Genomic DNA, 26,600 nt, shown 5'->3' with positions numbered 1-26,600 from the left:
TTTCTCTCACAAAAAAGTGCTTATTTTCCACTCTTTCTCCCTCAATTTTTTGGTGGATTTTTATTTTTATTTTTCTTGCATCTCTATTTTAGCTTGATAAAGTTTTGTATTCTTTAGAACTCTATTTTGGTTGATGGGATTTAGTTTTGTGTTTTAAGTTTTTATTTTATTTTTTTATGACTTTGATTGTTAAATATTATCATATTGCATTATAAATAATTAAAAATAGTATATAAGAATGTACTATTATTATATTACATAGAATTATTTGGATAAGTTAGTGTTTATTTTTATGTATTTTATTTTTATTTTTTTCTCATATAATTTTATTTAGCATTTAAATTCAGCCACATCCCCCATATATATCATTAAATTATTTATATTTCCACTCATTTTTTTTTAAATTTAAAAATAATATTTTGCCTAAATTAAATAAATAAAATTGTCCACATTAAGTGGAGTAATGCTAGGGAAACACTTATTCTCACACCCAATGCATCAAAGGAAGGAAAAAAAAAATCAAGTTAGAAACACTAAATAAAAAAAAAAACTAATAATTCATATTTAATGTTATAGAATCATCATCAAATTTTGGAAAATGATAGGTTGCCAAGAGAGAGAGAGAGAGAGAGAGAGAGAGAGAGAGAGAGAGAGAGAGAGAGAGAGAGAGAGAGAGAGAGATGGTATAGAAAAAAACCAATACAAAGTAATAAAGAGTAGATAAAGAAAAAAAAAAACCAAACGTCAATTAGTAATCGTTGATTGGAAAACAAAGAGGTTGTAAGGGGAAGTAAAAAATAAAATAGAGATTACTATGTGGAAAACATTAAAAACTTTACAGTGTAGTAACATAAACCTTTAAATTCACTTAAAAAATTAAATCAACAATCAACAATTAAATACAATCATAGTACTAAATTTAAATTTAAAACTAATCAAACTCTAACTATGGAAACCATATTAATCATAACTAAAAAAGAGATGTTCTCTGATAGTAGTAGAAATTACATAAGAAATAAAGTTAGAAAATTTAAAAATCCATTTTTTGACATTTCATTTAACCTTATTTATTATATATATATATATATATATAGATATATTTTTCATACACTATTACTTTCGAAAATCTAATGAACAATGCTACCTCTTATTTATTGTCTTTGTTATGCAAATCATCAGTTAGTAAATATATGATAATGGTAAAAAGCGCTACAAAGGAGATCACTAAAAAAAAATATAAAATTAATTAGTCACTATCATTATGGAGTAATAGTCTATAATTTTACGCACCCAAAAAAATGAAATATATAAAGTTTTTTTTTAAAATATGTGTAAAGATTCACTATATATATGTGTGTATAAAGGTAAAAAAAAATGTATATTTAAGGTTTTTATCTACTTAAAAACTAATGGTTAATAACTAAAATTATAGTATTAATAAAATATTTAATGAGACTATCCTAAAAAATTATTACGCGCAACGCGCGGGTATGCAACTAGTGAACTTTAAAATTCAAGATGTTATATCTGATCCCAGATTAGTCTTGTGCCCCATTGCTCGGTTGCTCCCCAGTTTACTTATGGTCTTCATTGTTGAAGGAAGGGAGGGAGAGGAGAGGAGGTAAAGGTGGCTAGTTTGTAATAATTTTTAGTACGTTCCGTCTTTTGTGGATTTTGCCTTCGAATTTTTAATGAACATTCCGTACAATACTAACTGCCATCTTGTAAATGTATTTCAAGGCCACCTTGTCCTATTCTCTCCTTCCATTAAACTTGGTGAAAGATTTTGTTTGATATACTCACAGGTTTTTTCCTCTTTTCTTCTTCATCCGTACCACTTAATCGGATCCGATCCCTTCTAACCAGGAAACGAGGAAATATTGAGTCACTTGCTGATGACTTGACCTATGTAAGCGGAAATTATCTAAATTGGAATTATATATATATCTTGTGTAACTCTATACCTTGTTTAAACTGTTGATTCCACTAAAGAGATGCCTCAAAATTCACATCTTGTCTCTCCTAATTTTTCTCTCCCCTTGTCTCCTCCATGCATCCAAAACTCTACCTCTTTTCTCTCTGTCCAAAGTTTGTCTCTCTTCATATTCGTGTAAACTGTAAACTCCAATGGCTTCTCTAGTTTAGTGACAACACAAGACTAGAGATCAGTGAGGTTTGAGCGAGAACATGCAGATCTCTCTCACACTTTTCTTTTTTTAAACAACAATTTTCATTGCAACTCAAAAAAACTTTTAAACAAATCACTATGTGTCTCTGTGAACAAGGTGCCAGGAAATCTGGGCATTCCTCTAGCCACACTTGTAGAGTTTACAGTAGCAATAGAGGTCAATGTCGAAGCAGGTCCATTACATTTCTATGAACAAACTCATACCTTCCATTATATATATAGAACATCCAATAGTTACCACTTGCTTACTTATATACCACATACAATCATACAAGCACGGTTCACATAAAATACATAAATACTCTTCTGTATATATTTATTAAATCATTTTAATCTTGCCAATTCTATTCTTGTCATGGGTAGCGGTAATATGATCTAATAAAATGCTAATTGGTGCGGGGCACCACATTTGTGACTTGAAGATTCATTTAGTTCATGTAATGCGATTAAAAATCAAATAGTCAAAATTACAGTTTTACCCCTGAAATGTGAAATGACAATTGTGATGAGGTGAGGTCAAATGTAAGTTGCAAAATGGAGTATCTACAGTACTTAATTAGCAACACATTTTAACCTTTCAGCGGCTTTGTTACTGCTGTCTAAGAGGGTTGTGAAGAATTTTGCAATATCCTTGGTTTTCACTCCAACCCTAAAGCTTTCAGGCTTGGTGGCCCTCTGCTCTGAGTCTGATACAACGTCAACTCTCTCGCTTTTTCTTTGTTCTCTTGGTTGTCTCTCTCTGTTACATTGTATTATACTTATGTCAATAAATGGTAGGGTGGAGGTGAAAAGAGTGTTTCTAGGAGCAGGGTGCAACAAAATTGTGAACAACTTTAATGGGCACTTAAACAATATGTTAAGTAATTACCTCACACCATAAACAGAATCTCTACCACGTCCAAGGTGATCCTCATCTCCACTACTGCTACTGTCACTTCCAATTGTTGTTTAGCATGAAGGATAAAAGGTATAACTAGTTGGCAATCTAATGCAATCTCCTCTGTATGTATATAAGCAATGAATAAGGTCATCTAAGCAAAGCTGGAAGTGTTAAGTGTGTACATTAAAAGGAAGTAGTTTTAGCGACAAAAGTATTAAGATTCAAACAGCTTCAAAAGAAACAGAACAAAGGCATTATAGCTGAAAAGTGCAGGCTTCTGCATTATCTTAAACCACTCATGACAATTATCTGGCTCATCAAGAATTGACGTAAATACGGTCCATTGAATCATAAAGCAACAAACAAAAATAACCATACTACTTTGACCCTGGTAGGTGCAACCCTAGATCCACAATTCAAGGGTTGTAGGACAAGATAATCCTACAACAGATTGCAATTTTAACAACCACAAACCATGCAGTCATGTGATATCTACGACAATAGAAGATCAAAAGCAAGAATAATTCTTCTCAATAACTCCTCTACTTGAAATTTCACTGTTCTTTCAGTCAATTCCACAAAGGATAAACATTAAACTTGCACAGTGCACTGTTATTTAATACTATCATTGCTAATTTCATTTCTCATATTCATGCACAATACAAAACAGACAACATTGCTAATTTCGTTTTTCATATTCATGCACAATACAAAACAACATGAAAGCTAGCAACAGAGTTTAACTCTCAATCTTGGTTTCTGATAAAAATTCTAGATAATAGCTCCACTTGGTAAGTCAATTTTGCTACTCATTTATTTTACTCCACTAGAATTATTTCAAGTGGGAAGAAAAAGAAACGCTTAGATCCTAATGCTACTTCTTACCTCAAAATCACAAACAGCAGCTAACACTTCCATTACAGCTGCAATCACCTCCTCTAGAACTCATGTCACACCACTAGAACTCTTGTCACACCACTGCCTCAGCCTCTACAACCACCAAAAGAACCAGCTTTGAGCTATGAAACCAGGTAATTTCTGACAGAGTATCATCATGCCCATGCATGCATTGTTTTAATCTAGAAAATCAATTTTTCTAATAGAACACAAGGCATAATTTTAATTACACCCCTCTGTAGAAATTGGATCAACTCAAAACTGGCATAAAAAGCCATTGTTAGAAAACAAGGATTAAGCACAATAATCTCATAGAACTGTAAAATATGTTCATTCAAATATTTACTATTAAAAAAGGTATAGTTTATATGCCGCTTTAAAAAAAATTTTAAAAAGCAGCAAGCAGTATAATTTAAGCTACAGTGGTGTTAAGAAGGGATCATTCCACTATCATATCCATATTAGGTTCAATAGGATCTCTCGTGCCAAGTATCAATAGAAATTGACTAAAAATCCTAGAGCAAAAAAATAAAGATTAAAATAACAATTCCCATTTGAAAACCCTTAAATGTACAGTTGTCGAGTTACATCATTAACATGACCAACATCAAAAGCCAATAACAATGTAACTGTTGAACAATGATGCCTAATACTATCTTAATTAAAAAGAAATTACAGCAACTAATTCCATCTATTAGCTTAACAGTCATAACACCAGAAACTCTTTCATCCAATCTAATTCTAGAAACAACAACAATCTAATTCTAGGAGCAACAAATTCCAAGTCACATCACATCTACCGCTGAATATTAAGCATTGCCTTAGCCTCAGTCTGCTCCTCCAACAAACCATCACTCACATACTTACTCAACAGCTCAATCTTCTTTTTCTCCAACACCATCCTCTCTATTTCCTTGTCATCCGGCAATGGCACATGAGCCACAAACTCCCTCCTCCCCTCCCTTTCCATCTCCTCCTTCTCCAGCTTCTCCCTTTTCCTCTTCTCCTCCTCCTCCACTTCCTCCTCCATCCCCTCAAACAACACCTCCTTCACCACACTCACCACCTCCCCACTCTTTACTGCCTTCTTCGCCTCCCTCCTCACCTCTTCCACTCTCCTCCACTCCTCCAGTGCCTCTGCCCTCATCTTCTCCTCTGCAGGCCCCTCCACCCTCTCCAGCACCCCATCCTCATCATCCCTATACCCATAATAACTTGCATCAATCCTCTTATATATATCATATCGAGTCCTCCTTTTTCGTAATTCCGGAGGCTTCTCAAACAGCTCTCTCACTCCTGGCAACTTCTTTGCAGCACCAAAGTATCGGTATCCTGGCCCACGCCCACTAGGGTTGGGAACATCCACTATGTTTCCTTCTAGGTCCGTCATTTTAGGGGCATGTTTGGCATAATTGGGCCCACCGAGCTCAACAATGCGCCGTTCCCAATGGGATTTTTCCCGGATGAGTTTATTGATCTCGTCATTGAGGTCACGGAGGCGGTGCTCTCCAAGCCCTTCATTTTGGATTTCAGCAACTTTGCGGCCAATCTCACGCATAATTTGCTGGCGCCACTTATCGGCCTCGGCAAGGTCACGACATTCAGAGGCAAGGAAGGGACGACGCTCTTTTGGTTTCTTTTTCTCTTCAGCTTTGAGCGTAATGAATCTGTTTAGCATTGACTGCGCTTTCTCCTCATTGCGAGCCATCTTATGGTCTTGTTTCTAGGAATGTAACGTTACAAAAATCTGAAAAATAGAGTCAAATTGTGAATCCCATAAGCCTTAAAACTCAAACCAAGCATCTACACCATGTGCATTACAGTAGCTTGACACCACCCCATTCTTTTTTCTTTTTTTTTAAAAGGTAACGAAAGTTTTAATAGAAATTTCAAGGAGAGAAAATATTGAAAAAAAAAGAAAAAGAAAAAAATATTGATGGAATTTTTGGGATGAAAAACTGCCCATTCCTCAAGTAAAATTTGAGGAAAATCCAGCATTTTTCTAAAATCCTATAAATAAAAAAGAAGAGATGGGCATCCCTTTCACTTATGAACTAGCAAGGAAACAACAAAAAGGATGATTTTTATAGCCATTTAGTTGGCACAATAACAAACAAAGCCTTAATCCCAAATTTTTTGAGTCGGCTATGGATCATCAACAAATTAGTTAGGTTCATACACATGTATTCTTTTCCGCCAATTTACTCTATCTAAAGTCAAACTTTTTGTTACTCCCTTAATTGACATGTCCTTTTTTTTATTGCTTCTACTAATGTGATTTTTGGTCTTCCTCTTACCTTTTTTTTTCGTTCCCTTAACTTGGATCAACTAATCTATACAAATCACTATGAATTACTAACCTTTACACTTAGAAACCACATCCATAATTAAATAATCTAGTCAATCCAACTTTAGGTATGTTGGGCATCTAAATATCTTCAAGGGAAGTTAGAATCAATTACCAGAAGAATGTTGAAACCCAGAAACCATTATGGCTAAAGAAGGTATATTTGAGCAGAATCAAAACCAACACTGAACTATTTTTCTTTAAAAAGTTGCAAAAAATTGTGTCAATTAAAATTCTTTTTTTCGAAATAAATAATATTTAGAAACATTAAACAAGTTAAACTTGTACTTTGCTTCAAAAATACAAAGCACATGTTTATTCCAAACTCATCATCTACATGATTACTCTCAATTTTGATTGATGATCTAAATTCATTCGGTATTAACAAAATTCATACAGCAGCAGCAACGTATATAAATAAAATTCCACTAAAATCATCCAGCAGAAACAATGTATAAAATAAATTAATTCAGGATTAAACATTTTTATCATCATCCCAATTCCAAACAAACCCCTAAAAAATATTTTTATATATTTAAATCAAACCAAACAATTGCAAACCCAAAAAACAATGACTATTTTAAATAAATAAACCCTTCTATTCCTTTATCAAAAAACCAAACAGAAATTTTAAAAATAATTGAGAGTCAAGAATAGGGTTTCTTTCTCTAAGACAGAGAGAGAGAGAGAGAGAGAGAGAGAGAGAAGTGGCTCACAGTCGACAGCGAGATGAAGTCGGTGATGATGTCGTCTCCAGTGTCGCCGTGTCGGCAAGACCACAATCACCGGTGTCTTTCTCTTTTATGAATGATGTTATTTACCACTTACCATACGGGCTGTCGTATTTCAATATTAACTTTCAAAAAGTGTCGTAAGGTTAGCTAAAAAAAAAAAAAAAAAAAAAATGTAAACCGAAATAGCGTTGAAATCAAATGTTCAAGGTGGATTTGTTCATTTTTTGGTAGTTAGCCTTATGACATTTCTGGTCATATTAGTGGTTCTAAATGCACGATATATATATTTCTTTTTTTTGAAAAAAATATGTAAATCACAAATTGAAATAAGTGAAAAATTATGACAATAAAAAAAAAAAAAAATCATCGTACGCATGAAGTGCCTGTTTCATGTATGTGATGAGGCTAGTAATTATTTAAAGTAATGATAGGAAAAGATTATGAGTGATTTAGAGAATTGAGAGATCAGGTAAGTAACATTACTTAAAACTTCTTAATTATGACATATGTTCTCAATTACAATCAAAATTCAATCATTATTAATTTTTTTAACAAATAGGCCAAACTTTAAGACATAATTTGTAAATTTGTAGTGATCAGTGGATTTAGCAATCATAACAGATTCTCCAAAAAAAAAAAAAAAAAAAAAAATCCATAAACAAAGCCATAGTACATGATAAAAAAAAATAAAATAAAAAAGCATTGAAGTAAACTTGTACGCAAATTTTTTGTAGCCACGCTCCAAGAAGGAAGTTTGTGAGATACTAAGATGTGGTAGTTGAGATACGTGGGATCAATAGGAGATGTGGGAAGTTCTGACTTTTCTTTTTTTTTTGATGGAAGGAAATTAGTATCTGTCTAAGACATAGAAGGAAGTTATAGAGAGATTTATCTGATAGCTTTTTTATTTTTATTTTTGAATTACAATTTTAATCCCAATTTTTAATTTTAAGGAATAAGGACTACTATATTTAATTAGATTAAGAATGTTTTTGACAATTTATGAAGTGGTACTATGTGAATCCTCTTAATATATATAGAGATAAAGATTTAAATTATAAATGTCTTTTTTCGAAATATAAGTTTGATTAAACATACCAGACTTTTTAGTTTTTATGTCGTGTGTGATTGTAATTTATCATTTTGTACTCCACTGTACTCGAATTTCAGTTAATATATTCCAAGTTTCTCATAATAATAATAATAATAGTAAAAGTAAGTGATTAAGAACTATCGAATCCATATAAATTAAAAAAAATGATAATAAAAGGAATAATTCAAAAAAGATTAAAATAAATAAAGCAGTACATAAGTTCCCATAAACAAAAAAGAAAAAAAAAAAGAAAAGAAAAAGAAAAAAAGAGCAGTACATAAGTGTTACGTTGATGGCTTGATGCTATTCATAGTGTCTCCTTTTATAAAGCTACCGTGGAGTACAAAATGGCCAATTTAGAAAGCTATCCCTAAAATTAAGGGTGGAAATTCGGGTAACTAAATTGGTATCTTCTCCTCATGTGCAAAGTACTTGAGTCTTTGGGGTATAATGGAGAAAGGATTTGACTGTGAAGTTAGCTTCATGGGTGGTGATTTTTTTTTTCAGATGGGTTTTGGGCATTTTGTTGGTTGTAGTTTTGGTGATTTAAAGCCATTTTGATGGGTGATGTGTTAAAATAAGAGATATTATGTAGGGTGTATTATAAAGTTGTGTGATAAAGTAATTTAATAATGTAATATAGAAGAAATTTGGATTTGGTTGGAGGGAAACTAGTTCAATCATAGCTGCTAGGAAACTAACAGAATTTGCAATAGTTTTTAGACTTGATGAAATGAAACAAATAAAGAAAATTATGATATCATACTTGTATATATATCATAATTCGGAACAAAGAGTACGTTTGTATGAATAAATTGAAAAATGGCGATACTTGAACTTGAGACTGATTTGGATTTGATTAGAGAAAGAATAGAGATAGATATATCGGTTTGATTTGTTAGCTAGGAAACTAACGAAATTGCAACAATTTGTAGGATTGATTATTACTGCAGAAGAATTAACCTAGAAAATATAAAAGTGAAAATTGCATTTTTTTTTTTTTTTAAAAGAAAAAGAAAATATGAAAGTAAAAGGAGAATAGCATTAATTTTTAAACAAAAAAATCGTCGACAGCAGGGTTCGAACCTGCGCGGGCGAAGCCCAACAGATTTCAAGTCTGTCTCCTTAACCACTCGGACATATCGACTTCCTGTTAAAAGCAATTGCTCTATAATTTTAAAAATACACTCATAGTCTCTAATATCCTACTACATATGCTCCCAACTTTTATTTTACAATATACACAATATCCCAATTTTTATTTTAAAATATAACATATTAAAAAATATAAATTATACAATAAAATAAAAGTAATAAATATAGAGAGAAAAGTAATTTATATAGAAAGAGAGAGAGTAAAATATCCTAAAAAATTATAGAAGTTTGTTACAGTACCATCATATATTTAGGATGGTATTTTAGCACAATTGTAAAATTTTTTACAATTGGAAGATCAGGTAATGGGCTTTTTGGTGCTTTGATACTAAAATATATCAACATATAGCATTTAAGAAACCGAATATTGATGTTCTAAGTCATGAAGATTTTGAAGAATTGTTACTTTTCAAATTTTAATATAATAAAATATTTTGAATAACGACTTTTAAAAAAGCATATGAACTAAGCACACTTTCTAATAATTGTGTGGGTAGATAATCATAAAATATAATGCATGTGCATACACAATGGAATGGAAAAACTAAAAACAAAATTCCATGAGAATCATACTAAGAACTTTCATATATATATATATATATATATATAATCGAAGCCTTTGATGGCACCAAAATTTTCCATGCCAGCATTATTTAAAAAAAAAAATACAAAAATTATGATTTTTTTTTCCTCTAAAACCCGGTAATCATTTAAAAAAAAAACAAAAATTCTTTTTTTTTTCCCCTCTAAAACCCAATAATACATAAAACCCAATATACAAAAAAAATTGCTCCACAACCCAGAACCACCATCAGTCCTCTCCCACAACTCAGGTTTAGTTAAGTTTCCTAGAAGCAAAATAGTTTCACTTTTCATAGACGCACACCATCTGTTTGATATAAAGCTTCCAAAGTATTTTCACAATCAGACAAACTTAATACCAATTCAAGTAGGCTAGGTTTTAATTTATGTGAGGGCATTAGATCAATTAAATTTTGGAAGTGAATAATTTTAGACTCAGCCATGTGCATTAGATCAATTAAATTTTGGAAGTGAATAATTTTAGACTCAGCCATGTGCATTAGATCAATTAAATTTTGAAAGTGAATAATTTTAAACTTAGCCACATATCTATATCTTAAATTAATAAATAACTGAATTCTAATTTTAAAGTTTGAGTACTATATCAAATGGAGCTGCATTTTTTAAACGCAGCTTAGGGAAATATTAAAAAAAAAAAAAAAAATTCCCCACAGAGCCTTTAGCTAAAACGCAGCCTCAGCCGAACAAAACGTGGCTCAAATTACTATCTTGGAGCTGCGTTTTGAAGAAACACAGCTAAAAAACGCAGCTTAAATTGGCGTTTTTAGTAGTGCTATACTATTGTTGCAGATTTGCATAAGCATGTACCAGAAAATGTTAATGGAGCTATTTATTTCTCTATTAAGGTAAGTGTGGGGCCCAATAATTTGTGGCCCTGGCCCATTTTACATTAGGGCTCAAGGCCCGAGCCGAGGAGAGCATTGCTAAGGACATATGAAAGTCCAAATTACCTTAAGACACAGCCGAGGAGGATTCCGTCCTCGTCATCCCGTAATACCCTAAATGAAAAGACGAGCTCAGTATAGGAGCAGGGCAGGTGAAAAGCTGCCAATACTGCAATAAAGAACTTTGCGTATGACAGGTCCATGCTCTTCACCATGCTCTTTAGCTTTTACAACTACCCCCAACCACTATAGGTATGGGCTGATGGGACAAGTCTCAACCCCAGAAAGTGGAGCTTACACGTGGACACTGGAAAGTGGGTAAATGCTAGTATAAAAGGGAAAGAGATCCCAAAGAAGGGGGGGGGGGGAGATCACCAAGCTCCTCGGATAAGGTCTAAAGACCGGAACCACTCGGGTTGCACCGGAAGAAGGCCTTGCTAGACATGCCCGGTTCATCCCCGTGTAAATTGCCATATAAACCATGACCAACCGTAGTCCGATGGTCAAGCCATAGCCTTTCAAGCTCACGTTCTACAAATTTTATTGTTTGGGCCCTTAACGTGCGGACCCAACATCATTCTGGGGTCACCACAAATTGTGCCCTTGCAGTAAGTTTCTCATTTTTTTCATAAAAAATATCAAAAGAAGTTCTTGAATGAATATTCTTTGGTATTGGATTTGGATTGTGAATTTTTGTATCATAATTGTTTTTATAGGTTGGTAGAATTGCGGGCCAATATGTAAAACCAAGATTAGTGTTGTTGCAAGGCCTTTGCTACCTAGCATATGCTGCTATGCAGAAGGTTGGATTTCATGGAGCACAGGATTGCCATTTCAAATTCAGATTCACTTTGGTTTTCTTTATTTTACTTTATGTTTGCTAGCCCGCCAATGAGCTTAAACATAATTTCAATCCATTGATATTGAACCATACTATTATATTGTTGTTTTGTTATGAAAGTTTAATATGTAGCAACAAGCTTCTTCTTTTTTTCCTATTATCCCATTTGGTTATAAAAGTTGAACATATCTGTACTTTGTATACATCATAAAGGTACAGATCAATGGAGATAAACGATGATATTATATCATTTTTATGTTTAATTGATACAATGCATGCATATCCTTTAAAAAAAATTAGGTTCGAGCATTATCTTAGTAGGCTAAGCCTTGCAAATTTAAAGTCTATGTGTATTATTCTGGTTAGCTCATTAGCTCAAGTGAACAATGATGAACATGAATACATTATGGTTGTTGATTGTAATATATATTTATTTTCCTTTCGACATTGTGGTTGTTGATTGTAATATTTTTTTATTTTCCTTTTCAAGTGTTAGGAAACTGGGAATTAATTTTGCCAAGTGAAGCGTACATTCTTTACCATAAATAGTCCATCTTGGCAAAACGAATAACTCTCAAGGGGTAAAGTTTAGCTTTGAATGGTATTGGATTCAATTGAAATTCTCTCTCAACCTGTTCTTTCTAATTCTGTGGAGTCAAAGAATCAGTAGAGCTAATACATTGATTGTCTTGAATACTTTTTGGCCTTTATATGCATGTCTTCCACATTCTTAATTCCTTTAGACTAGATTTTAGTCTCAGTTTTGGAGTCCTAGAAAAAAAAGATATGTCTCATGAAAAAATGTCATTGATGATGGAATTTATATAACTATTGATATCTATTTGTAGGTATATATTGCAATATTTATGGTTTGAATTTATAAAATACCCGTGGTTGCTCATTTTCATTATTGTTGCAACCCAAGATAGATTTCTACTTGTACTTTCTTCTTTTTCTTTTCACATTCATATATGCGGTGTTTACAATTACTTGATTCCAAATAAATTTTTCCTTTTCAAATTTCATCCCATCATAATAATTAGTAGTTAATGATTGTTAGTTTATTAGATTATTTGCTTATATACAGTTTTTAAAAACATCACTTACGATTGTACTTTTGTCAACTTTCAACAATAACTTTTTCTTAATTAAATTCATAAAAACCATTGTTGGTTTTCTTTTTATATGTTTGTATAATGTTCTCCATTAGTTTATAAAGTTTGTTCATAAAAATTTTCTACAAATGAATTAATAGAGAGATTAAAGAATGAGTTGAAGCTTATGCAAGCATATGACCAAAAAGGTTAGCTTTTGTTAAATTTATCTATTTTACTTATATGTAATAAAACAGAGGATTATGAGCATTAGAGATCTAATAGGATTATCAAATAGTCATAATATAATTGTAGGATAGCTTGTGTATATGGAATTTGGTTCTCTACAATCCATCTATTTAGTTTGGTATTAGTCTTTATGACATTCGGAGAATCTTGATACCAGAATTTGTGTTAAGTTTCAATTTTAAGTGGAAGGTGAGCCTAACTTGATGCAAAATATGTATTCTTGCATGATCAATTTCCTTTGTACTTATTGTAGTGTGCATATATTGTACTTTTTGATATGAAATTGTTGTTCATTTTTAGACATAGGTTTATATATGGCTTAATTTCAAGAATTATGTGTCATTCCTATTTGGTGATCCTCTATTGAGCAAATACGCTATTCCCTTTAGACCTTGCTTCTTGCTTTCTCTGCTCTCTTTGTTCTCTCCTCCCTTCATGTTTACTCCCTCTCCTATTTCTTTTCTCCCTCTCTCTCTAACTTCCCTAAAAAATGACAATCCATTTGTTTGCCCTCATTTTCTTATATAACCCCCCCTTAGTGGGGTTCAATTCATTACTTTTCACTAGCCCCCATGCAATCCCACTTTCACCCATAATCCCTAGAAAAATCATGTCTTCTAAAGATTCTCTTGAAACTTGTTCTAGACGCCGAATTGTGTTCGGTAGCGGGTTTCCCAAAGGCACTAACTGTGCTCGTTTATCAACCTAAACTTATTTGCTCCCTTCTTATACCCCCTCGGTTTATTAGTCAGTATTGGGCCCAACTAGCCCCGAGCACAATAGGTTTCCCTTTCACACTAGTTGTTGGTCCTTCACACATTCATCAATAGACTGGTCCTAACCCTACAATGTTGGGCCTTGGTCACGTGGGCCGTTCTTGGTTATCCAGGCCTGAGCCCTTACAGTAAATGTGAGGGAAAAATGTTAGAGGAAGTGTAATTGTAAGGTGAAAAATTAATAAGGAGAAAAATAGGTAAAAGGGAGATAAAGTGTCGAAAATAGGTGGATCATGTGGCTACAAATGTGATTTAACAAAAACGTAACAATAATAAATGATATACTTCAGCTTTTAGATATATATACATATAGATAGACATATAATTTATCAACTCAGTCTTATCGTGTTTATATACTAATTGTGTATAGATCATATGCTCTTCATATTTATCTTTGTTTTCTTCTTTTTTTGGTTCTGCACCTTTTGCTTTTGTGATTCAAACCTCTGTACACTTTCAATAGGATTTGTGGTTTAAAAGCAAAGAAGCCCATATTTAGGAGTCTCAATCATTTATATTTTAGATAAGAATTGGCTGGTCCAGCCATTTCATTAACGAAAATACAGAAAAGCTCATTAGTTTTACACATCCAAGCAAGTAGCAACTATGAACAATTAATAGAATTTACTTCTAAAAACAAAAAGATGCAATCTAATCCCAAACGCACCCCTAAATACTAAAAAACTTTCACATATAACTTCTCAGACAAGCTACTTATGAATTTCCTATCTAGCTTCCGGCATAGTTATAGTAACTGCATTCTCTATGTTAGATTCTTCATTTCTTAATATTGCACCTGAATTGCTGGGACTTATTTCTATGAAGAAACCAGGCTGTTTAGGCTGGGGCAAAATTGCTTCCTCATTTGTTAACATAGAATTCACACAAGACATTATTGGCCTGTCTTCAGGAAAATTTTGAACACATAGCAAACCAACTTGAATACATCTCAAGATTTGAGATCTTGAATGTGAATCCTCCAAACATGTATACGATAGTTCCAAGGCCCTGCCCTCCTTCCACAGCAACCATGCCTAGCACAATTACAATACAGATACTCACACAATCCACCAAAAAGGAGAGAGAGAGAGAGAGAGAGAGAGAGAGAGTTTTCCACTTACATGTCCCAAAAGGTTATGATGGTGATTTGGGTGAAAAAATTTTCTAATTTTCATGGCACTCACTATCTCTAACATAAGCACACCCATGCTAAACACATCAGATTTCACTGAAAATCTTCCATCAACTGCATACTCAGGAGACATGTAGCCGCTGCATGAAACCATCAAATAAGCTTTATTATCATTATTGTTGTTACTGATAACTTAAATTTCAATACGTCTTTAACATATCAGCTCACCCTTACACCATGTTATAAGGGAATGAGGGGTACTTTGAGTCAAAGCACAATATTGATTAAATATTTGCTACAATTTGAAAAACAAAAATCTAGTACCAATTTTATATTACTTACTATGTTCCAACAACTCTATCTGTCTTCACTTCACTTTCATCCCCTACAAAAGTTCTTGCTAAGCCAAAATCTGATATTTTTGGGTTTAAGTTGATATCTAATAAAATATTGCTTGCTTTTAGATCTCTGTGGATGACTTGAAGTCTAGAGTCTTGGTGAAGATAGAGAAGTCCTCGCACAATCCCGATAATAATGTCAAAACGCTTTGGCCATGCTAGCAAAGTATCATTTTGTTCTGCATACAATTTTTGCCCTTGTTACCATGATTGCATCTATGTCTATTTTTAGTTCTTTTTGTGAACTTCTTTTGAAAATCAATCGGAGGATTCTATTCAAATACATAATAGACAAGACACTCAGGCATGCAACATTTAAAAGATGGAAAGTAATTATAATACATAAAGGGTCAAGAGAATTATACCAAAAATGAAACAATCCAAGCTTTTGTTGGGCATGTACTCATAGATTAACATCTTTTCCTCTCCTTGAACACAGTAGCCCAAAAGCTTGACAAGATTCTTATGTTGAAGTTTGGCAATGAGAACAACTTCATTCTTGAACTCTTCAAGACCTTGTCTTGAATTCTTTGATAGCCTCTTCACTGCAATATCTTGTCCGTTACATAGATGTCCCTGCAAATCATCAGTTAAAGATGAATCTTTCCATCTAAATTTGTATGGTATCACCATAAATTTTTTGACCTGTAATTAAATCAGAATCCTTTTTACCTTATAAACAGGACCAAATCCACCTGCCCCGATCACATTTGCAGGAGAGAATTTGTTTGTTGCTGTAGCAACCGTTGTGAAATCAAATAATGGTACGTCTACATCTTCTTTCTTTCTTTCACCTATTGAACCCATATATAACCTTTTCAGGAACTGCTTTTAATTTTAGTCTTTGTACAGTTTATCATGCTCATTTAAAATCTAGCTTTAATATGAGCAAGGATGGAAGAGTGTGTGTATATATATATTGGAAAAATGGATAGGTATACTTACGTCTTCTATTTGTTTTCTTCCAAGTTAAACGCCAAAGCAACCCCAAAGTAAGCAATCCAGAAATGATTGATGCTGTTATGATGATCACCTCCCCTTTCTTCTTGTTTAATTTGTGGATTGATCCTAGATCAGAAAGCAATTAAGCAATTGTTTCATTTTTTTTTCAAGTTTTATGTTTCTTTCTGGTAGAAGTATTAGATCATTGATTATAGTCCCTGCATGTACTATAAGTCAGTTGAGCATGTGTGAGCTAATTCCATGACAAATTTACTTGTAATTTTTAAGTTTTGTACTTGTAATGTGATTGTGGTAATGAGGGCTAAAGGTTGACGGATCTTCTCATTGTGCAAGACTAGAGAACTCGGTCGAGCGAGATTCGAGGCTTGGTTTTGTGAGATGGTTGATTCAGACAGAAACTCTCCATAGACGCTCAGTTGACCAAGACCTCACTATGGAAATTCTGTTATTTTCTTTCGAGGCTGCTTTGTTAGCCACACTAAGCCTAAACCCGACTTGTATAAAAATCTTTTGCAACCCTAATCCTTTGAGAAGGAAGACAACCACAGTAAAACATAGAAAAACCTAGAGATGGCTAATATTTGTCTTCCAATCCTCTCCCAGTGAACATTCTTTAGAGGTTGACTCTTTTAGACACAAAGATCACCTTAACTGTGTTGGAGTTGCTACAAAAACCATAGAGACTACATCAAATCTTCAAGAAGCTTTGGAGCGAATAAGAGATCGGTTTTAAAGTAGATGGATTGGCTTGTGGTACCAAGTGACTGTGAAGGACAAGGCATGAGTCTAAGTTGATAGCAGGCGTGGGGAGATTGTGTGCACTTCATGTGCTTGTACATATAAAGTCTAGTAAGTATAGTATATACCGCAACAACCTTCATATTTGATTTGATTAGTTGGGCTCGGCCACAAAGAATGTTTACCTATTGGTTTTTCACTCCGTGAACAGATGCTCTTTCCTATGTATGGGCCAGTGGGCATATTCAGGAATTTTAACTTGAGGGGACCAAATTGCAATATTGATAAAATAATCATAATTCATAAATCTATAAATACAAAATTATCAACTTAATAAATTGTCATATACTTAAACATTAATGAAAATACAAAAAAGGGTCTAGTTATTATATATATATATATACAGAATTTTGCAAACTATTATTTTAAGCACCACCAACCCAACACACTCACACACGCACACACACACACACATATATATAACCGAAACTTTTGACTTTTTGTTGATTTCTTCAGAGCTTGCCACATCATCTTTATTTTTTAAAAACAAAATTATTTATTGAGTATTATTATTATATCTAATTACTTAGATAACTTGCACATAACTTTTTTTTGAGAAACATTGCACTGAACTTTGGTCAGCAATATATATTTTATGAGTAAGACTTAGATATAGTCCTTAGGTGCTGTTTCTTAGGTTCCTCTTTTAAGATTTTACCATGTGAGTTTTTTCTCATAGGAAGGAAGTGTATTTTTTTAGATAAGTAACTACATGGCTAAATCTTAAGAGGGAAATTTAAGAAACAACACTTAAGGTTCTGTACTTAAGTTTATATATATAAAACCGAAACTTTAGATTTTTTGTTGACCTCTCCAGAGCTTGCTACATCATCATTATTTTTTTAAAACAAAATTATTTATTGAGTATTATTATTATATATAATTACTTAGATGACTTGCACAAAACTTTCTTTTGAGAAAAAATTGCATGGAACTTTAAACATGTGTCTGGTCAGCAATATATATTTTATGAGCAAGACTTAAGTACAATACTTAGGTACTGTTCTTTAAGTTCTCATTTTAAGATTCTACCATGTGGATTTCTTCTCATGGGAAGGGAATGTATTTTTTAAGAGAGAAATCTAAGGAACGGCATCTAAGGTACTATACCTAAGTTTTGTCCATATTTTATTATATCTACATTATCCATCTAAAAGTTGAAAGAGATTTTGTGTTGATAAAGTAACTGTGGGGTTGAGTTTATCGGATTAGATCAAGCTCACAAAACATCAATTATTCATTTAACAATGAATTGTATGAATTTTTTTATGTCCTTATTAATCTATATATTATTATAATATAAAACCAAAGTTTTTTACTTTTTAGTGACCTTTTAAAATTTTGAGACATTAGCTTTGCAAGCTTCACAAATTTACACCTCATTATAATTAATTTTGCTTATTAATTTTATTAATTAGACTCATGTTAGGACTCATGCTATTGTTATCAATGCTTTAAACCAAAACAATGCTGGTCTTTCATCTTACGGTGTCGTCATAGAAGACATCCGTAGTCAAGCTTTGGTGTTCGAGTCGTGTGTATTTGCTCATACTAGTCGAGTTTGTAATTGTGTGGCTGATACTATTGCAAAAAAAGCAAAAGCTTTTAGGAGTGCTTAGGTCTGGTTGAACTGTCCACCTGATGACATAGTGTCCTTGCTTATGTTTGATGTTCACTGAACTGTTGTTTTTATTCTATTCAATAATAGCCCAGCCTTATAGTCTGGTTTCTTCAAAAAAAAAAAAAAAAAAAAAAAAAAGACTCATGTTAGGACTCCTCTCTTCCCACCTCAAAACCCTAAATATAACTTGGTAAGGAAGTTGATTCTTCAACAAGAGCAAATCTTGTTGTATAAAGGCCACCTAATCGCTTTTAATTTTGAACTCGATTGTCTTATTAACAATAGAGTCTATGAATTGCAATGTTGCACAGTCATCCACAAATAACACCATGCAAGGGCTTGATATTCTTCAGCATAACCCTAAATCAATGTTGAAAGGTTGTGTTTTACAACCATCTAATCTTGGTAACTAAATCTTGCACCTATGATTGTTTATGATTATTTTTTTTTCACGGTATATAGTTTAAACCCATTAAAACTAATTGCTTGATGGTATTTCATGGTTTTTTTCCCTTTACTTTTTCTTTCCGGGTTGCTAGGAACACAACCTCACAGATGATTTTTTATTTATTTTTTATTTATTGTTTAAAGTTTAGACTCATTAAAATTTAAAACTTATTACTTTATGGGTTTGTGTACTTTTTTCTTTTTCTTATTTTTCTCTTTTGAATAGTCATATATTTTTGGCTTTTTGGAAGTTTTAACATCTGAATTTATGTGTTAGTTTTCGCAGTATTTGAACATGTTTAGCAGATTTCAACAACTATACAATGTATTATTCTTTTAAAGGTAATCAATTTTTATTTTATATTTCTCTATTGTATAATCATATAGATATATATATATATATATATATATATTGTTTTGTTTCAATAATTTATAGGAATTAAATCTTATGATTCTTTAATATTTTTTGGCCTTTTGAAATTTTTATCATCTGATTTTTTGAGTTATATTTTTGCAATATCTAGAACTATCTGGCAAATTTCAATGACTATAGCCATGAATTATTATTTTGAGTGTAACACATCCTTCTCTTCATCAAATTGTAACACAAATTGAAGTTGTACAAGAGCAATTTATGCAATGGTGTAGTTTTTTACCCAATTTAAGATTTTATAAAATCATTTTAGTCTACCACACAAACAAGTAGGTTCCCATGCATAGCATGGGTTAATGACTAGTTATCCATAGTATTGAAATTTCCTTATTTTTTTAATGAATTATTCAGCACGAAATTTCAAATTAAAAAAAAAATGATGATATGGAGAGAGATATAATATATTATCATATAGCAATACAAAAAATTGAACAACATATTCTTAATAAACAAAGCATATTCATAAACTATATATATAGAAAATCATAAATCTAAATGCCCATGTGGTGTTAAAGAAACAAACAAACAAACTTGAAATGTTGAGGTTCAATTACTTTCTTGAAGGCTAAAACAAAAAAAATAAAAAATAAAAAATAGCAAGGAGAAGACAGAACTCGAAGCAAATATGGTCATATTTTTTTCTAGATGAAACGAGTTTATTTGTTTCCGAGTTAAAGTGTTAGAGCAATAAACAATGAGAGGAAAGAAACATGGGGCTGGTATCTATTGAGAATCCCATAGGTGGCTTCTTGAGGTTGAGAAGGATGGGAAAAAAGTAAATTTTGTTTGAAAATGGGTGGTAAAAGATGCTATTTTGAGAGTGTGGGTTATTGTCTATTGAATTGACATTACAACAAATTATTTGAAAAATTGGGTGAGTTAGCTAGTATTTTATTTCGAGGACTTTGGGTTGTTATCTATTGGACTAAGTAGTAAGTAGAGTTCCTAGAAAGAAGTGGGGTGTCATATTTTTCTTGGTGGCCCATAACCTTTTACTTTTTCTATTGCTATCAGACTCATAACCTAACAGTAGAAGAAAACTAAAATTCTAGGGTGCCATGGACAACGTGGCTCCGCAACTGTTAATGTGTGTCTCTGGTTCATATGCTTTAATGTATATCTATGCTTATTTTCATGCTTGAATATTGATGAATCAAGAATAAAGTACTTGACTTAATACAGAATAATTGGTTAAAATTGGTAGTTAAGTTGTATTAGGGGTCAAAAGTAATTTTTATTTGGTACCAGAGCTTTGGTTCACTTGTGAAGGATTAATTTCCTAATGTGTTCCTTAATCCCGTCTACCATGGATAAAAATATTTTAAATTCTAAAAAACAAAATATTGAAAGACAATTGAAAACAGTAATTGAAGATCATCTTTCACAAAATCAAACTCATACCCAGTTCTGATGGGTGCATCCGAATGTATAGATCCTGTCCACCAGCCGGAAACTGTTTAATATCTACTAGATCACCAAACCAGATGGCGCAGCCAGTACCTTCTCTGATATCTGAGTTTGTATAAGCCATACAAGTACAGTTATTCAAGCATTCTGCCCTGCATTCCTCGAGATTCATTTTTGTGTTCACCCATGAGTGCGTAGTATCTGGGAGTTTCAATCCAGAAAATTTAAGAAACCCATGTGTACTTCTCTCCTCGCAGCTCAATCGTTTATTGCGTACACATCCTTGGGACCAATCCAGTGAATCCCATCTTTGTTGTGACTTGGGTTTGAATCCCTTTAAACATTGGCAGACTGGAGCGTCGGTAATAAGACATCTTGCATTGGCTCCACAAAGGGCATAAGTATCACAGTAGTCTATAGGCACAGATATAAAACGCTGCCAACGTTGTTCTGTCCATGTGAAGCGTTGAAACATAGAGTTAGTTTGGTTGGGAAGTGCTCTTGAGTAGAGTGACTGTTTCAGGGTAAACATGAAGTAGGCCTCATCTTGATTGAACACAAATTTGAAGGAATACACCGGATTTGGCTTTAGTCCAGGTGCACCACTGAAGCCATAGCCATTCCAAGGCCCAGAACGGAAGTATATTGTTGAGCCTCGCCGCAAACAAGATTCTGGGTAGTTACGAAGTGTAATCTCAAAGATAAAGTTCACAGGAGATGGGTCATCCCAGTTCTTCCATGCAATTAAGCGCCTGTTGAGACCTCTCTTCAAATCCCAACCGAATTTCATCCCTGGTAACATTGTATCAGATGGATAGTCAAAGCTTTGCCACAAATAATCTTCTGAATTGCCATCTGTTACCACAAGATTCCCAGAATCCAAGAGTTGTAACAATGGACTCTGAGCTTCTTTCAAAGGGCTTGCTGACCAAACAACCGAATTATTCTGGATGACGTTAACATTTCCAGTGCTGTTTATCATCAAAATCCCAGAAGTATCGTTGATTGGGCGAACTCTGTTTGCAACCCAAACAACAGTTTGAACTGGGATGCTCTTGTACCAAATTCCCAAGTAACGATTCTTGGAACTTCCAGGACTGAAGAAACCCAGTACAAATTTTCCTTCTCTGGACACTATGGTGTCACCATCACTTAAAATTTGGGATGGAGTTATGCTGTCTAGTACTCCATAGGAGATTTTAAACAAGAAAAAGAGTAAATTTGTAACGACAAGAATAGAAGAAAGAAGGCCCATTGATTCCCAGCTCTTGACCTCTTTCGTTCCTATATACAATTATCTTAAAATTTAAGAGGGATTTACTTACCGGCCTCACTAGAATTTTGGAAAGAAATAACTTCAGAGTCAGACCTTGAATAGTTTACTTTCAACCGAAAGAGAAAATTTTGATATAAAGAACCCGGAATCAAAAATAAAATTTGGCCATTCATTGAGTTGTTGATCCATAGCTCCTCCAAAATAAGCAACAAAATAATTTTAATAAATTCAAACAATCACAAAAGGATAAATAGAAAAAATAAACCCAAATCTTTTCTATTTAGGATTCTTAAATCAAGAGATTCAAGACCCCTCCTAATAAAAATGAAAAAAAAAAAAAAACTCATCTTTATATATATATATATATATATATATATATATATATGAATCAAACAAACAATCTCATCCTTTACCCATCGCCACTTGCTGCAAAGAGTTCCATCAAGTTGAAGATCTGACCAGCCAACTAGGGACGATTGGCACAAATCTAGCCTCCAGGCCCTCTACAGCTCCATTGCTGTATTTATCTCTCTTTGAATCCCTCTCTCTATTTGTATATTTAAATGTTCACTTTAAGGGTCTGTTTGGTTAGAGGAGTGGAAAAATGGGAGGATGAAAAATTGTGGAATGATGGAAAAGTAGGAATCATTCTTCAACTAGAATTTTGAAGATGAATGTGTGAGACAGAGTATTTAACAAATGACTTTACTTATATTTTTAAGTAAAAAATCCTTAATAATTACAAAAGGAATCAAAACAGATCAAGCTCGTCAAAGCTGAGAATTTCCAATTTGACTAGTTTTATCTGAACCTTTTCGACCACTTTTTATTCTCCCAATTTTTAATATGGAAAAGATCAATCTAAGCTCCAATTCATAGTTAAACCGATCAATAAGATAAGTAATTGATACTAATTACAATAGTGTACATATAAATTTAATTGGGCAAAGGATTTTGATTATGTCACGTTGAAAAAAAAAAAGAAAAAAAAAAGGAGAGAAGAGAACTTGGATCGCTGGACATTGGTGAAGGTAAGATGAGAAGAGAAAAAAGTGATAAGGATGATTTGTGGGCAAAAAGTCATCAGGTGGGGTAGGTGAGAGGGTCATCAGGTCATGAATGAGGGTAGGTGGGAGAGAGTATTTGTGTAATAGTGTTGTGAAAGCACTTTTCCTCTTAGATTTTCCTCCAGATGTGGGAGGATAAAAAATGTGGGCCCAAGAGAGAAAATTTTCTCCCGGGTTTTCGCTCCTCTCTATTTTCCTTCCTCAACCAAACAATGGACCTATTTTCATCCCAAACAAACACAACCTTAAGTTTAAGTTTAAGACTCAACTGCTCTTTGTTTTAGTAAAGTGATGGAAAACGATAGTAACTCATAAAATAGTAATATAAAATAGGATTGTTAATTATATTATTATTTTATTGATTGTTATTTTCATTGATGAATATAGGTTGATACGTTGATACATGTAGTTTAATCAAATAAAATAAGATCACTATGTAGTACTGTAGAGGACTAGTAGCTATATATATATATATATATATTTTTTTTTTTTTGAGAAAACTGGTAGCTATATTGCTAACTTGTTAGTGATCATCAATTTGCTTTATATTCAATGTAATTTTTATGTCTACATTGCAATTTCAATGTAAACTTGCATGACAGACATACAAAAAGTAATAAATATTGTACATGTTTGTAAAGAAATGGTAAATATTGTATATTTTTTACAAATGTATACAATACTTGCCACTTTTTTTGTGTGTATACAATATAAATTTACATTATATCGTACAATATAAAAGAAGAATTTTCCTATATTTTAAATTAATAATAGTGTTTCTATAATAGTAGTATTTGCTTGAGCAATTAAATTAAGCCATTCACTCATTCTTATAGACTTGTTTATTAATTTTGTAGAATAAAGTATTTTTTTTGTCATGATTTTTTTTTAAGTTAAAATTTTTTTATTATCTTTGGCTTGGCCTCCTATAAAATATTTTTGACTTTGCCACTAACTATATGGATGCTTATTTGAAATTTGGTTTTTACTTATACTTCGCCCCCCTTAACTTAAAATTTTGGGTCTGTCCTTGCTTTCGAAAAAGAAGACAACTCTTCCTGTGTTACAAAATGAAGGAATCTACTTTAAAGTGACTCACGAGTTGAAATTTTCTTATTTCAAGCAAAGAACAAGGATTATATATATATATATTTATATATATATATATATATATATATAAACACCATACTCTATTATGATTAGTATGTAATATAAAAAGTACAAAGTTTCCTTCTCTGGACACTATTGTCTTACCATCACTTAAAGGTTGGGATGGAGTAATGCTGTCTACACCACACCATGGGAGATTTTAAACAAGAAAAGGAGTAAATTTGCAACGAAAATAATAGAATAAAGAAGGCCCATTGATTCCTAGTTCTTGACCTCTTTGGTTCCATTAAACAAGTTGAACATAGGCCCCTAATTGATAAGGGCATTTTCATCTAGTAAGAAAGCAGACCTTCCTTATCCATTGGGATGAACAAACTTCACTCATGGCTCTTCAACTAGCAACCATCCACCTCCTAAGCTATCCGCCGGACATCATCTAGTTAAACTGACGGTTGGCCCATATGTAACAACCATCCGACAGAGGACTAAGTATGCCAATGGAGAGATGTCGGAATACATGAGACCCTTGCATCACGTACCAGCGGACAGAGTATCCATGTCGACGGACAGATGATCATGTCGACGGATGTGCATGGTGGGTCCCACTTGTTTTTGCTTGTCCCTCGCTCATGAGTCTCTATATAGAAATAACTTGCACGCCACGTTTAAGGACCCAACTCTACGTTTGTATCTTCCCTATATGGGAAGATAAACCCTAAAAGCTCAGGACCTTAAACATAAGATCTTCTCTACAAGGAAAGCTCCTTCATTCATGGGATCCTTGTGAACCCCTATACGACTATATAAGTGCCAAGCCTCTTCCTCTCCTAGGTACGCAGAAAATCCCTAGCTCTCTTACTATAGAGTTCTTGGAGATCTTTCATTCTCTGACTTAACCTTCAGAGGGTCTTTAGCCAGCAACTCACTAGTGCTCTTTGTTGGTTCTTGGTTTCTTGTTGTTCAAGTACCCATTAGAGCGTTCAAGAACAATCATCTTACTAACGATTTTCGGGCATCATCAGTTGGTGCCGTTTGTAGGGAATGAGTGATTAGCCATATCACTGCTTCTAAGACAAAGAATTGCATGGTCCAAATGTGATCGACAACTACCATCAACCAGGAGACAGGGAACCCCCCCCCCCCCCCAAAACGCCTTGGAAAGACAAGTGCAAACCCTAGCAGCAGTAGTTGAGCGGCTTATCCAGCGCAACTAGGAGTTTAAGCAGTAGTTAAACCAAAGGAACAAATGACGTCCTAAGGATTAGTACGACAAACGAGACAACGAAGAGTAGAATGGTAGTCACCTCCTAACGGAAGGCCGACGAGAAAGGAAGATCAAGAAGAAAGAAACATCCCTAGCAAGCGGGGTGAGCATGAAGATACCGACCACTCGTTGGAACTAGAGAGCAGTGCAATATGCATGGCGCAAGACATGTAGATGATGAAGGAGAAGATGGACATGATGATGAACGCCATAACGGGATGAGTATCCACCAACCTGAACAAGCTAGTTCAGCAGGTTGACTCACCCTTCACAGCACTGGTGACTTCCTTCCCCCTTCCAACCAAGTTTTAGATGCCACAGGTGGAAGCATACAATGGATCACGGGATCCACCAAATCATCTGGAATCATTCAAGACCCTTACGCACCTAGAAGGGGTCTTAGATGAGATCATATGTAGGGCATTTGCCACCACGTTTAAGGGACTGGCTAAAGTATGATTCAACAAGTTAGCCCCCAACACCATCTCTAACTTCAAGGAATTGAACGGACACTCTTTCACTCACTTCATTGGAGGCTAGAGGTACAAGAGATCTTCGGCAAGCTTGCTAAACATCAAGCAATGTGAGGATGAAAGCTTGAGATCATATGTGACTTGATTCAATAAGGAGTCCCTTTTGATTGACAAGGCCGACAATAAGGTCTTGGTCACTGCATTCACCAATGGACTCCAATCAGGAGAATTCCTCTTTTCCATCTACAAGAATGACCCAAAGAAGATGGCTGACATGTTATACAAGGCCACTAATTATATGAACGTTGAGGATGCCATGATAGCTCAAGGGAGTAGATTGAAGAAAAGGGAAAGACAAGACGACCCGTGTCTGGACAGAGGAAGAAAGTTTTCCTGGATGAATGACCAAAGGGACAATAGGAGACCAAGACCTCTGCCTGGGTGGACTGTCAACTTCACCCTGCTAAACA

At 33.6% G+C, this 26,600-nt stretch overlaps 2 protein-coding genes, 1 long non-coding RNA gene and 1 other non-coding gene across 5 annotated transcripts; all 4 read right to left on the bottom strand.

The window, feature by feature from the left end:
• Window positions 1–2,599: 2,599 nt before the first annotated feature.
• On the bottom strand, window positions 2,600–4,134 carry LOC115959181. Its single transcript, XR_004084791.1, has 3 exons — window positions 3,954–4,134; window positions 3,057–3,188; window positions 2,600–2,927 (listed from the first exon to the last, which is right to left on the bottom strand). It is a non-coding gene; the product is annotated as an uncharacterized LOC115959181 (long non-coding RNA).
• Window positions 4,135–4,494: 360 nt separating this feature from the next.
• LOC115959180 (pre-mRNA-splicing factor ISY1 homolog) lies at window positions 4,495–7,177 on the bottom strand. Its single transcript, XM_031077491.1, has 2 exons — window positions 7,029–7,177; window positions 4,495–5,712 (listed from the first exon to the last, which is right to left on the bottom strand). The coding sequence occupies exon 2, from the start codon at window positions 5,671–5,673 to the stop codon at window positions 4,762–4,764; it is 912 nt and encodes a 303-aa protein (XP_030933351.1). The 5' UTR covers window positions 5,674–5,712; window positions 7,029–7,177; the 3' UTR covers window positions 4,495–4,761.
• A 2,027-nt stretch (window positions 7,178–9,204) lies between these two features.
• Window positions 9,205–9,286, bottom strand: TRNAS-UGA. The gene has a single exon. It is a non-coding gene; the product is annotated as a tRNA-Ser (tRNA).
• A 4,970-nt stretch (window positions 9,287–14,256) lies between these two features.
• Window positions 14,257–23,287, bottom strand: LOC115959528 (G-type lectin S-receptor-like serine/threonine-protein kinase At4g27290). Of its 2 annotated transcripts, XM_031077963.1 has the most exons (8): window positions 22,630–23,287; window positions 20,935–22,410; window positions 16,217–16,339; window positions 15,944–16,065; window positions 15,637–15,847; window positions 15,216–15,450; window positions 14,863–15,013; window positions 14,257–14,775 (listed from the first exon to the last, which is right to left on the bottom strand). In XM_031077963.1, the coding sequence occupies exons 2-8, from the start codon at window positions 22,193–22,195 to the stop codon at window positions 14,467–14,469; spliced, it is 2,412 nt and encodes an 803-aa protein (XP_030933823.1). In that variant the 5' UTR covers window positions 22,196–22,410; window positions 22,630–23,287; the 3' UTR covers window positions 14,257–14,466. The 2 variants fall into 2 exon arrangements, with proteins under 2 accessions (XP_030933823.1, XP_030933824.1); XM_031077964.1 differs by lacking the exon at window positions 16,217–16,339.
• Between the last annotated feature and the right edge of the window lie 3,313 nt (window positions 23,288–26,600).

Source organism: Quercus lobata, chromosome 9, assembly GCF_001633185.2.
Source record: "Quercus lobata isolate SW786 chromosome 9, ValleyOak3.0 Primary Assembly, whole genome shotgun sequence".
NCBI lineage: Eukaryota > Viridiplantae > Streptophyta > Magnoliopsida > Fagales > Fagaceae > Quercus > Quercus lobata.
Note: the sequence above shows the minus strand (reverse complement) of the source record. Positions and strands in the feature narration are given on the sequence as shown.